Source organism: Macaca nemestrina, chromosome 11, assembly GCF_043159975.1.
Source record: "Macaca nemestrina isolate mMacNem1 chromosome 11, mMacNem.hap1, whole genome shotgun sequence".
In the NCBI taxonomy this organism is placed as follows: domain Eukaryota; kingdom Metazoa; phylum Chordata; class Mammalia; order Primates; family Cercopithecidae; genus Macaca; species Macaca nemestrina.
Genome location: NC_092135.1, coordinates 69,733,347 through 69,747,008, shown reverse-complemented (window position 1 = coordinate 69,747,008; position 13,662 = coordinate 69,733,347). Strand labels below are relative to the sequence as shown.

General features: G+C 39.5%; 1 protein-coding gene across 6 annotated transcripts in view; it reads left to right on the top strand.

Annotated features, from left to right (window-relative positions):
- LOC105483242 (solute carrier family 25 member 12) overlaps positions 1-13,662 on the top strand; it is a 227,773-nt gene that overhangs the window by 162,794 nt on the left and 51,317 nt on the right. For all 6 annotated transcript variants that reach the window (XM_071072930.1, XM_071072929.1, XM_071072932.1 and 3 more), the window contains 4 exons: positions 224-363; positions 7,457-7,603; positions 9,851-9,989; positions 10,628-10,721. In XM_071072930.1, coding sequence (XP_070929031.1) covers positions 224-363; positions 7,457-7,603; positions 9,851-9,989; positions 10,628-10,721 — 520 coding nt within the window. The remainder of the gene's footprint in view (positions 1-223; positions 364-7,456; positions 7,604-9,850; positions 9,990-10,627; positions 10,722-13,662) is intronic.

Below are 13,662 nucleotides of genomic sequence, written 5' to 3'. Positions count from 1 at the left end.
GCCTTATATGCAATGGTACATAATCGTAAGTGTAAAATATTTTTTTGTATCAATTGTGTTCCTGTGCATGGTTTCTGGGCACAAAAAAAATTGCAGTTATTTTAATAGAAGCAGATAATACTGACTTTTAAAACTTCTCTTAATTTTTTTCTGTAGGAACATTGCAGTGGGTTAAACTACTTATTCCAGATGTAATTGATTTATTTTTGTTTTCCCTTTTAAGAAAATGTCAAAGAAATTTTTGGACAGACTATAATTCATCATCATATCCCTTTTAACTGGGACTGTGAATTTATCCGACTGCATTTTGGGCATAACCGGAAGAAGCATCTTAACTACACAGAATTCACACAGTTTCTCCAGGTAAGCTTAGTTTTCATAACAGGTATCAATATATACTATTCTTCTGTGTCCTTCCCTTTTGTATTTATTAAGTTTATTACAAAAATAGAAGTTATCCATGGTATTTCACCCCTAGTTTTAAAATTTTCCCCTTGCCAGAGGCAACTTCTTTAAACTCTTAGTAACTATTTCTTTCAGTGTTTACTTCCATTTATTTAAATAGTAGAGCACTTCTACTTTTTAATTTTCTACTTTTAAGTATTTTTAAATTGTATCCTAACTATAGAAGATTAGAAGCTAGTTCTTTCATGACCGGGTGCAGTGGCTCACGCCTGTAATCCCAGCACTTTGGGAGGCCGAGGTGGGTGAATCAGAAGGTCAGGAGATCGAGACCATCCTGGCTAACACGGTGAAACTCCGTCTCTACTAAAAATACAGAAAATTAGCCAGATGTGCTGGCGGGCACCTGTAGTCCCAGCTACTCAGGAGACTGAGGCAGGAGAATGGCATGAACCTGGGAGGTGGAGCTTGCAGTGAGCTGAGATCGCACCACTGCATTCCAGCCTTGGTAACAGAGCGAGACTCTGTCTCAAAAAAAAAAAAAAAACAAAAAAAGAAGCTAGCTCTTTCACCTCTCTCCTCTCCCTGTCTATCACAGACTTGGACTTCTGTCCCCTTTCCCCCTAATATAATTCTGTCATGATTCTGCTTAGATCAGTAATCCTATGAGTTATTAGAATTTTGTAAATACTATTGGTGGCTGAAGTTATTACTATTATGTATTTTTTTGAGACAGTCTGACTCTGTCGCCCAGGCTGGAGTGCAGTGGTGTGATCCGGGCTCACTGTAACCTCCAACTCTTGATTCAAGCAATTCTCATGTCTCAGCCACTCGAGTAGCTGGGATTACAGGAGTGTGCCACCACACCTGGCTAATTTTTATATTTTTGTTAGAGATGGGGTTTTGCCATTTTGGCCAGGCTGGCCTTGAACTCCTGGCCTCAAGTGATCTGCTCACCTTGACCTCCCAAAGTGCTGGGATTACAAGTGTGAACCACCGCAACTGGCTTATGTTATTGTTCTTGGAGTTTCTAGTTTTCATTTGTTTAGTTTTCTATGTACTAATACTAAGTCATTCTCAAACCTTGGCCCTATTATTAAGATCTCTTTTTAATGCATTTAAAACACATTAGGTATTCTATTAATTTCATCTTCTTGGAGCTCTCCAGGAGCTTTCTTTCTTTTTTAAAAAAAATGAGGTAAAATTTGCATAAAATTAATCAATTAAAAGTGTACAATTTAGGCCAGGTGTGGTAGCTCACGCCTGTAATCCCAGCACTTGGGAGGCTGAGGCGGGCAGATCACTTGAGATCAGGACTTTAAGACCAGCCTGGCCAACATGGTGAAACCTTGTCTCCACTAAAAATACAAAAATCAGCCAGGCGAGGTGGCGAGTGCCGTAATCCCAGCTACTGGAGAGGCTGAGGCAGGAGAATTGCTTGAACCCAGGAGGTGGAGGTTGCAGTGAGCTGAGATTGCACCACTGTACTCCAGCCTGGGTGACAGAGGGAGACTCCATCTACAAAATATTAAATATAAAATAAAAGTGCACAATTTAATGCATTTAGTACATTTGCAGTATCGTGTATCTAATTCTAAAACATTTTTATCATCCCAAAAAGAAACCTCGTCCATTAAGCAGTCACTTTCTATTTCTGCTTTCATCCAAGCTCTGGCAACTTCCAGCCTACTTTCTGTCTCTATGGATTTACCTATTGTGGATATTTAATATAAATGGAATTGTACAATATGAACTTTTTTTTTTTTTTTTTTTTTTTGGTGAGACAGAGTTTCGCTCTTCTTGTCCAGGCTGCTGTGCAGTGGCGCGATCTCAGCTTACTGCAACCTCTGCCTCCCGTGTTCAAACAATTCTCCTGCCTCAGCCTCCTGAGTAGCTGGGATTACAGGCATGCGCCACTATGCCTGGCTAATTTTTTATATTTTTAGTAGAGACAGGGTTTCACCATGTTGGCCAGGCTAGTCTCGAACTCCTGACCTCAGGTGATCCACCCACCTCAGCATCCCAAAGTGCTGGCATTACAGGTGTGAGCCACCATGCCCGGCCAAACAATATGAACTTTTGCATCGTTTTTTTTTTCCACTTAGCATAATGTTTTTAAGAATTATCTATGTCATAGCGTATATCAGTGCTTTATTCTTTTTTTGGGGCTGAATACTATTTCATTGTATAATATAGTACAAATGTACTGTATTTTGTCTATCCGTTCATCAGCTGATGGACCTTTGGGTTGTTCCCACCTTATGGTTATCGTGAATAGTGCTGCTGTGAACATATGTATACTAATATTTGTTTGAATACTTGTTTTCAGTTCTTTTGGCCATATACGTAGGAGTGGAATTTTTGGGTCATATGGTAATTCTGTTTAACTTTTTGAGGAACCACCTGACTGTTTTCCACAGCACTTGCACCATTTTCGTATTGCTTCCTGACCTACTTCAGGGCCAGAAGCCAGACTGTGTAAGCTTGCTGCATGGGAGTAATTCTGTGATCGCCCTTCACTTTTATCTTGGAGAATCCATTTGCCGTTCTGTTACGTTGAACCTCCTGTTTGCTGCATGTTGTCTCTCCTTTTATGGTGGTTTACTTATTTATAGTAGAATACTTCCTGCAGTGGCTTCCTGAGGAAAGTAGAATAAAATATTTTTGAGACTTTTCATATGTAAAAACCTCTTATTCTGGCTGAGGGCAGTGACTCACACCTGTAATCCTAGCACTTTGGGAGGCCAAGGTGGGCAGATCGCGTGAGCCCAGGAGTTCAAGACCAGCCTGGGCAACATGGCAAAATGCCATCTTTACAAAAAATAAAAAATAAGCCAGGTGTGGTGGCACATGACTGTAGTTCTAGCTACTCAGGAGGTGAGGTGGGAGGATCGCTTGAGCCCAGGGAGGTAGAGGCTGCAGTGAGCCATGATCCCACCACTGCACTCCAGCCTGGGCGACAGAGTGAGCCCTGTCTCAAAAAACAAACAGTCCGGGTGTTTTGGCTCATGCCTATAATCCCAGCACTTTGGGAGGCTGAGGCGGGCTGATCACTTGAGGTCAGGAGTTCAAGATCAGCCTGGCCAACTTGGTGAAACCCTGTCGCTACTAAAAGTGCAAAAATTAGCCAGGTACAGTGGTAGGTGCCTGTAATCCCAGCTACTCGGGAGGCTGAGGCAGGAGAATCTCTTGAGCCTGGGAGGCAGAAGTTGCAGTAAGCCAAGGACAGGCCACTGTACTCCAGCCTGGGCGATAGAGCGAGACTCCATCTCAAAACAAACAAACAAACAAACATATCCCTCTCGTTCCACCATTACACTAAGATAGTTTGGCTGGTTATTGAATTCTAGTAAGAGTTTATTTTCCTTGTAATTTTGAAAGCATTGCTCTTTTGTTTTCTAGTTTCCAGTGTTGCCACAGTGCCATTCTCATTCTTGATTTAGTCTTGAAACTTTTTCCACCCCCACTCTGGAGTGTTTTAATATTTTTTTCTTTTCGTTGGTGTTTATGAAATTTCATGGTGGTATTCCTTGGTGTGAGTTTATTTTTATTAATTAGTCTGGGCTTTTCATTCATTGGGCTTTTCTAATCTGGAAACTTATGTCCTTCAATTCTTGAAAATTTTATTACTTTTCTTATTGTATTTTCTTAGTTTCTAAGACTATTAAATGTTACATTTATGACCTTTTAGTTTTCTTTTCTCTCCTATTTTCCTTCTGAGCCTTCTATTTTGTATTTCTGCTGTATTTCTAATTTTCAGGAGCTCTTTTGGTTTTTCTGAATATTCCTTTTAAAAAATAGCATACTGTTCTTGTTTCATGGATGTACTCTTTTCTTTCACTTCTTCAAAGATATTAAAGACAGGTTTCTTTGTTGTTGTTTTTTTAAAGCTTTCTTCTTGCATAGTGTCTGCTTTCTCCACATTTTTTTTTTTTTTTTTTTGAGTCAGGGTCTTGCCCTGTCCCCCAGGCTAGAGTGCAGTGACAGGATCAGAGCTCACTGTAGCCTTGACTTTCCCAGGTTCCAGCGATCCTCTCACCTCAGCCTCTTGAATAGCTGGGACTCCAGGCGTGTGCCACCATGCCCACCTAATTTTTTGTATTTTTTGTAGAGATGGGGTTTTGCCAGGTTGCCTAGGCTAGGTCTTTTATTTTGGATTAGGGAATCAGGGAAAAATTATCTGGTCTCCAATCTGGAATATTAGATCTGGCTTTTGATGTTTTGGTTGCTGAGTAATAAGTAGTTGGAGGTCTCAATGTTCAATTTTGCAGAAGGACTTTCAGTTTATTACCTTTTTTCACTGTAGTATTCTCCCTCTCAACTGTGTGTAGTCTATGCTGGTTCAGAGATCCTCTGTTAAACTCCTCAGACAGTAGACCTCTAGTCTTCTGCCAAGGTTGGGAAAGGGTGGAGGCCTTATTTGGAGTAAGGCAGGTAACTAACTGCTTCTTAGACTTCCATCTAAGCCCCTTGTTTTCAGCTCCACCTTCACCGTCACTTCCAGAGGTACCAGTGCAGCTAATAACTGAATCTTTTGGGGGTCCTATCATGTACATTGGTTTCCTTTTTGGCTTTTTCTGCTTAGTTTTTTTGAGTCTATTAAGTCGGTTGTCATTTGCTTTTCTGCTTTCTGATCTTAAAAATATAGTTGCTATTTTCTTTTCTGTTGTCTTTGTCCTTGCGTTTCTGTTTTATTTTGTTTTGTTCTTTTATTGTTATTTAAGTGAAGAGTGGCGTTTTGGAAGACAGTGGAGTTAAATGTACAAGTTCAGTCTCATCCAAAGTCACATTGTTTCTGAAGTTCTGCTAATTTTCATCTCATAATTAGATGAAATGCATTTTCAAGGGCATGGGATCTTTCCCTTCAGCATAACTGCCTTTCTTTATCTTCCCTTTAATTCTCCTATCCACCCACCCTCCTACCTACCTACCTGCCTTTTTAACCCAGGATTTATTTATTTTACCTTTTATAAGCCCACAGTATTGTTTTTCTTCATTAGGACGATCACAGATTTGAAACTGTGGGCTTTAGGTGTGGGTATTTGGAGATGCCAGTGCTTATTCTAACACTTTCCCTGTTAGTGCTTATCTAACTCACCTTATAAAATTCTCAAACTTGAAAAGTTGAAAATATATGCATTTGAGAGCTGACTTTTTTAAAAAAGGAAATGTCTGCCTGACTAGTGTTTAAGATTCTTCCGAAGATTACTTTCTCTCTCTTTCTCTCACTGTTTTCCTTGCATTTACAGAGGCTATTTTACAATATCTATTATACCCTGATGTTTTAATTATACTGTGTAAACTGAGAGCCGCATGTATGTAACTCCTTTTTTTCTGTGTTTAACTTCTCATTTTTAAGTCATTTTATTTTTTGAAACCTTTTTATTTTGGAAGACTTCAAGTATACTCAAAAGCAGAGAGAATAGTGTAATGAACGTCCTGCACCTATAACCAGCTTCAATAATTACCACTTCTTGGCCAATCTTTTTTATGTATACCCTTTACCCTGCCTCCTGCAGGATCATTTGGAAGCCAGATGCCCATACTCTATGATTTTTTCATGTGTGATCCTTCAAATATGTATCTTTAAAAGATAAATAAGAGTCCTTTAACTATTGACCTTTTAGAAAACAGACAATCTATTCTACTAACACTACTCCTTCAGTGAGCGTTCTGCTTCATCTTGAAGGTAAAGGTCCACATCTTCTTTAGTACTGAGTGTTATTCATAAGGCTAAATTGTACCCATGGCTACCATTTGATGTTTCTGGGAGATTAAGACATATAGGGAAGAAAAAGACATAAGAAAGAGATGGAAAGAAGGTAGAAGGAAAGAAAAAGGTATATAAGACAGGGAGTGAACCTGTGTCTGCTTTTGATGCTCTTTAGGAATGTCTTTGCCATGGGGACCATTTTCAATCCATCTAATGATGTAGATGTATACGCTTTATTTGAAGTGTGAAGTGGTTGGAGCTGAGGTCATGGGAAAATGGAGTGAGTTATCACAAGTCCATAGGAAATATAATTAAATAAAAATGGTGAGACTTCTATAAAAAACATTTTTAAAGTCAGGAAAAGGTAAAGCAACATTAATTTGTAGTCTTTGATCAGTAAATGTGAATGAAAATTATGTAATCTTATCTTTAAATAATATGTATATACTTAGATATGACTATTATTTCCAGAGTTGCAAAGAGTATGACGGTGGCATCCAATAGCAACACCATTATTATGTTTGCTAACAAGTTTTTTGGATTTAGTCATGGATCCCCACAACAGAAATGCTCTGATTTTGACTTTTGTATAGTATACAGGAGATTACTGGCACATTTTGTTGTTTTTGTGGATATCACTTATTACAAAGTTTGGTTGCCCAATAGTTTAAAAGTTCAGAGATATTCTGGACTGTCTTACAGTTTATGAGTAACAGTGCCCAGAGCCAGTGATAGCTCAGCACTACTTTTGCAGTTTGTTATTCCTGACTTTCATTTTAGAATGACTGAGTATTGCACTTACCAGTTGGTAGAGTTTCTCACTGAGTTTATTTGAAAAATTTGTTTGAAAAAATGGTCTCTAATTCATTTATAGAATGAGAGAGAGAGAGAGAGAGACTTTGATTGCAACATTTAAAATTGAAAAACTGAAAATGAACCTAAACTCTTAATTCATGAAGTACTCTTTGATGACAGGTAAGCCTTCAAGCAGGAGAGATAAATTACTGTATATTTTAAAGGCTGAAATGAAGCACCGAAAACATTATTGTCTGTTTTCAGTAATGAAAACTTGTCAAGTAAAATCTAAGGGTTATTTTTTCCTACCTTTCCTTTATTGGTATGCTCTCATTCATTCTTTTTCCTGAGGAGTAGTATATAGTACATTTTTAAGAAAGCACATGCTTTTACAAAGAAATTAAAAGCTTTGTTGTAAATTCAGATCTGTGCATTGTTTTGTAGTAAGTACATGTGTGGGAAGGATATCTGTCCTTCCTTCCTTTCCAGACCATGTACTTGGAATGTTTTAACCAGCTTAATGCCCTGTTTCTAATTTCCTCACAGGAGCTACAGTTGGAACACGCAAGACAAGCCTTTGCACTGAAAGACAAAAGCAAAAGTGGCATGATTTCTGGTCTGGATTTCAGTGACATCATGGTTACCATTAGATCTCACATGCTTACTCCTTTTGTGGAGGAGAACTTAGTTTCAGTAAGTAAAAAGCAAGTTCTTTAACTTTCTATTTCCTCAAACCTTTTGATCCATTGAGTCCTGGATTGCCTCCAGGGACTCATATGACTCTCAACTATTCAGATTTCATGCTTGGTTGTTAGAAAGTAAACAAGTGTGTGTGTGCGTGTGTATGTGTGTATGTGTGTATGTGTGTGTGTGTGTGTGAGGGAGGTAGAGGTGACGGTGAGTTATCTTTTCCCAGATCATAGCTTTTTTCAGAGCCACCATCTTGCTCTCATGTATTTCCAAATTGTTTATTTCCATTTACAGAGTCCAGTTCAAGGGAAACAAGAGTTTATAGACAAGGGTGAGCAATTACTTTTTCCAGTGGGCAGTAACTCTCCCAGACACTACTGCCTTCATCTTGGCCTCTTTCCACACCACCAGGCTCCCAAGGTCTTGCTACAAAGATGGCTCCTTCCTTTGTTGCCTTCAGGGTGGTGCTATCTGCCAGAGGGATCGTCACTGGCTTCTGCACTGTCCTAATAACCATACCCATGGCAGAAGGTATGGAGGAAGTATGTGGCCATCAGCCTCTGTGGCTCACTACTCCTCTCTCTGCCCCTTCACCTGTGCATTCAGTCTGTATGCACCAGACATAGTTTTTTGTTCTGTCAAACTGCTAATCTCTATAAAGTAATCATCTGGACCAATAGCAAACTCATGTCATCCACTTCCTCACATAGAGTGTTGAAACTTTCCTCGCTTACCCGTTTTCTTGTCCATGCATTGTACTTACGTGTAAGTTTTTGATTACTGCTTGTTTTGAATGGAGGGAAGCCAATGAGTGCCTTTGTTGTTTCAGCTGAAGATCATTATCCCTGATTTAGACTGGGGTAGAAAGATCAACTTCTGTTCTTTTTCTTCAGTGAATCTGAACATGGAGCATGTCACTTTCTCCTACACGTTTCACCTCCTTGACACCGTCCCCCACTCCCCTGCCCTCACCTCATACCCCAACCAAAAAAATGAAAGAAGGAAGGAAAGAAAGGGATAAAGGGAGAGAGAAAGAGAGAAAGGAGGGAAGGAGGGAAGAGGGGGGAGGAAAGGAGGGAGAAGGAAGAGAACCCTAGAGGGAGGGACTCAGTACCTTAGTGGGAAGGGACTCATTTAGTCTCTTCCAACTAGGTTAGATAGACCTACTATAATAGCCTCAGTTTACCAAAAGCCAATTCTAATCCTCAGAGGAATGTATGAAATAATTTGAGTCCAACTTTTGGGTTGCTGATATCCAAATTCAGGCTAACACAAATATAAACTGTATTTAGATTAAGGCATGTGTGTGGGGGTGGTGGGGTGGGATATATTTGCTCATCATTACCTATACTATTTGTATTAGACCTTTATGATTAAAGTTGTCACATTGGTATTTACATAAGCATTTCTTTGCATTTTTAAGGGAGAATGTTTTCAATCATATGGGTTCCTCTGACTTGTGACTTGGGAATGAAGCTTTTGCAAACTATGCAAGATATTCTCTTCTGAGTTTATGTCCAAGTGGTAGGCAGAGAACAAATTACCTCTTCATCCTGCGGAGGTAATGAAGACTACATTGCCCCCCCATCTCATGCATGAGAGAGCCTCTTTTGCAGTATTCCATTGAAGACATAACTCAACAGTGAATAAATTCTCTCCAGATTTTCTACATTTTTTGGAGTTTTTTATAATTGTACCCTTCATGATCCAAATTTAGAGCTTAGCACAGACTGTTAAGTATTTTAATTATAACAATGGCCTTAACAATTAGGAAAAGTTGATATAATAAAATTGTCTTAAAATTTAAAGTCATCAGTTGGGTTTTGTGTATGTGTATGAAGGAAGAAAACAAGGTTAAAAAGTGTTCCATAGATTGTGCAGTGATGTTTTGTTTATCCAGGACTAGCAAGAGTTTCACAGTTGAGGGTCTTGAAGATCCTGTTTAAATAACTATTGTTTTGATCTGTGATAATTATATTTGTTGTTTTTGACCTTATAGGTAGATGAACCATGAAGTCCAACTTCCAGATGTTGCTTTCTTCCTTCAGACCTAAATTACATAGGCTTCCCTGAGGGCATGCAATGCACTGTTTCAGGGTGATACTTTCCTTGTATTTATGGACTGGTTGTTAGCATCATTTTAATAATGAAGACTCCTTTGAATCCTCTTTGAGAAAAGTACAGTGTCCATAAACATTTGTCTTTTTGTTTTTGTTTGTTTTTTAAACTTTTTGTGTTGTCATTTTCTAGGCAGCTGGAGGAAGTATCTCACACCAGGTTAGCTTCTCCTACTTCAATGCATTTAACTCCTTACTGAATAACATGGAGCTTGTTCGTAAGATATATAGCACTCTAGCTGGCACAAGGAAAGATGTTGAAGTCACAAAGGGTAAGATTTTAAAATATATATAAATAAGAATCTCAGCATTTTCACTTTTCTTCATTGAGGCATGATGTTGATCTAAGCTTACCACTTTAAAGCCAGATCTAGAAAGTATGTTACCATGTATATGTATGTTTTACTTGGGCTCCAAAAATCCAGGTGGATTTAATGTGATACTGAGGTCAGGAATGGAAAAGTGGCTTTGACAGTTTTGAAAAGAAGCTTGGCCCAGTCTGTCAAACAGGTCAGTGGCACTGTGGCAGCAGGTTGTTTGTACTAGGAAGGAGTTGCCACAGAAGGATGGGCAAGCCTATTCCTTTTGGTCAGTGGTATTAGGATGTTTTGAATGACTGGAGAACACTTACATTTTTTGCATTATAACTCTGGAGACCAAAGTGAATAAGCAAGATAAGAGGAGATTCTAAAGAGATTGTTTTATTCTTGAAGTTAATTTATCTTTTACTAGCCTTCAGAAATGCATATTCTTGTATAGTTGAACTTAAATATTTAAATTCAATTTTAGATTTTAAAAATGATACTAAAATGCCTGTAGCTTTCAGGTTGTATTATAGTTGGTGAAGGTAGAACTTTGTTTTATATTAAGAATCATTCAAGACTTTAACATTTTTCTTCCTCTGTTCCAGAGGAATTTGCCCAGAGTGCCATACGCTATGGACAAGTCACACCACTAGAAATTGATATTCTATATCAGCTTGCAGACTTATATAACGCTTCAGGGTAAGTATTTCAATAATTCTTCACGATACTTATTATAGAGTAGTTGTAAAATGTGAAGCTGTGGTGTCCTTTTAGTTCATTCTAACATGAGTTTATTCCATGTATTTGAATAGTTTATATTCAGAATATAAATTCCAAGAAAGACAAGCAGATGTAACAAAGGAGAAGAAAGAAACACAGGAAGACAGATAGAGGTAGAAGAAGATGGAGGGAGGGAAAAGGAGAGAGAGAACAAGGGAGAGAGGAAAGGAAGGGAAGGAAAGGGGAGGGAAAAGGAGGCAGGAGTGAGGTGAGATAAGGGAATAAGGGGTTGAGGTGCATGAGAGAGGGAAATGGGAGAAGAAAGAAATCTGACAGAGAAGAGAAGGGAAGTGAGAAGAAGAAAGGGAGGGAAAAAGATTAATTTAATCTGGGCTCTCTGAAGGTGTTACTAATTTCAAGAGATTTGTGGAAATTTGCCCAAATTTTTAACTTTATAAAATAGACTAAGATACATGGAAGAATCTTGTAATCTTTTTGGTTCACCGTAAATGATCCTTCACTAAACAGTATGTGCCATTTTGCATTAGAGAGTATCATTTTCTTTCTTTTTCTCTCTTTTTTTTTTTTTTTTGAGATGGAGTCTCTCTCTGTCACCTAGGCTGAAGTGCAGTGGCACAATCTCGGCTCACTGCAGCCTCTGCTTCCCGGGTTCAAGCGATTCTCCTGCCTCAGCCTCCTGGGTAGCTGGGATTACAGGTGCATGCCACCACACCCAGCTAATTTTTGTATTTTTAGTAGAGAGAGCGTTTCACCATGTTGGTCAGGCTGGTCTCGAACCCCCGACCTCCTGATTCTCCCACCTCAGCCTCCCAGAGTGCTGAGATTACAGGCATGAGCCACTGCTCCTGGCCGAGAGTATTGTTTTCTTGAGATATGCCTGTGACATTGTCATCAGAGTTACCATCATAGACAAGCTCAGATGTTTTATGCCTTTACTTTATAAACATAAAAGAACAAAGCACATGCAAATCCAAAAGAAAAACCCTTGTCTATGGGCATCCAGAAGGATCTGTGGGAAATGGGACTTATGGCTGTTTTTGTTTTGTTTTGTTTTTGAGACGGAGTCTCGCTCTATTGCCGAGGCCAGAGTGCAGTGGTGTGATCTTGGCTCACCACAACCTCTGCCTCCCGGAATCAAGCTATTCTCCTGCCTCAGCCTGCCGAGTAGCTGGAACTACAGGCGTGTGCCACCATGCCCAGCTAATGTTTGTATTTTTAGTAGAGATAGGGTTTTACCATCCTGGCCAGGCTGGTTTTGAACTCCTGACCTCATGATCCCGCCTCCTTGGCCTCCCAAACTGCTAGGATTATAGGCGTGAGCCACTGAGCCCAGCCAGCAACTTACAGTCTATTAAGAGACACGATTTTTAAAAGTCACCTCTAGTAGTTCTTTCAGTATGATAATATCTAAAAAATGAGCGTTAACCCTACAACTGAGTACTAATAGAAGCTGGGTCTTCATAGGTGATTTGTTGCTTTCAGGCTTTCTAATGAGTTGTGGGACTGGAGATGATACTAAGTATCAGCCAGTCTTTGGTGATTGACATGTAATACCAGGCCACATCTCATTCATATATATATGAATATATATATATATATATATTTTTTTTTTTTTGAGATGGAGTTTCACTCTTGTTGCCCAGGCTGGAGTGCAATGGCATAGTCTCAGCTCACTGCAACCTCCACCTTCTGGGTTCAAGCAATTCTTCTGCCTCAGCCTCCTGAGTAGCTGGGATTACAGGCACCCGCTACCACACCCAGCTAACTTTTGTATTTTTAGTAGAGAGGGGGTTTCACAATGTTGGCCAGGCTGGTCTCAAACTCCTGACCTCAGATGATCTACCCACCTCAGTCTTCCAAAGTGTTGGGATTACAGGCGTGAGCCACTACGCCCAGCCTGTAATTCGTATTTTTAAACAAAGGTTTTGATCTTCCTTCATGATGACACATTTCAAAAAGTAGTTCTCAAAACTGGATGTAAAGTGACCTTATAGCTAGTTCATGGAATTTAAGGTTTTGGGAAACAGTAGTGCATTCACATTGTTACCAGTAGGGAGTCTTGACTATGAGTTGTTCATGTTCTTGGCATGTTGAACAAGGTAATGGACAAAACCCACAAAGCAACAGAAGACAAAAGCATAGATTTATTGAAATGAAAGTACACTCCACAGAGTGGGAGTGAGCTGGAGCAAGCAGCTCAAGAGCCCTGGTTGCAAATCTTCTGGGGTTTAAGTACCCTTTAGAGGTTTCCTGTTGGTTACACCGTATGTAAATGAAGACTTGGCCCGTGACCAATCAGAGGCTGAAGTAAAGTTACCTGTGGAAATGAAGACTTGGCCCATGACCAATTGGAGGCTGAACTGAAGTCTCAGCCTGCAACCAATCAGAGGCTGAAGTGAAGTTACAACCTATACAAATAGAGGCTTGGCTTGTCTGACTGAAGTGAAGGCTCCTTGTGTCCAGACCCTTCCTGTGTTTCTTTCTTCTCCTCTGTTGTATCTGCTTGTCTTTTTTTCTTGGAATTTATATCCTAAACTATTCAAATAAACTGTTCTTCTGCCTCATCTCCCCCTGAGAGACGTGATCCTCATAAATCTTTATGGGAGGCAGAAGGACCAATTGTCTTTCTTCTGTAACTACTTCATGCTGATTGGGGCACAGTTCCTACCTATTGGGGACCATGGAACTCTAGCACTGCTCTGTCTAGTGGAGATAGGGTTACTTCTTGATGGCCGGGGTGGGCGTCATCATCTGGAACTGGCTGGAAGCCCTGCTGCATGATCATTTGAAGCTTAATCATCTCTAGGTGAGAAGAAATAATCTGGTAAAAAGATTTAACAAACATGGTCCAAAAAGTCAATGCAAGTATAATTATTAACAATGGGCTGGCTAAGGGAAG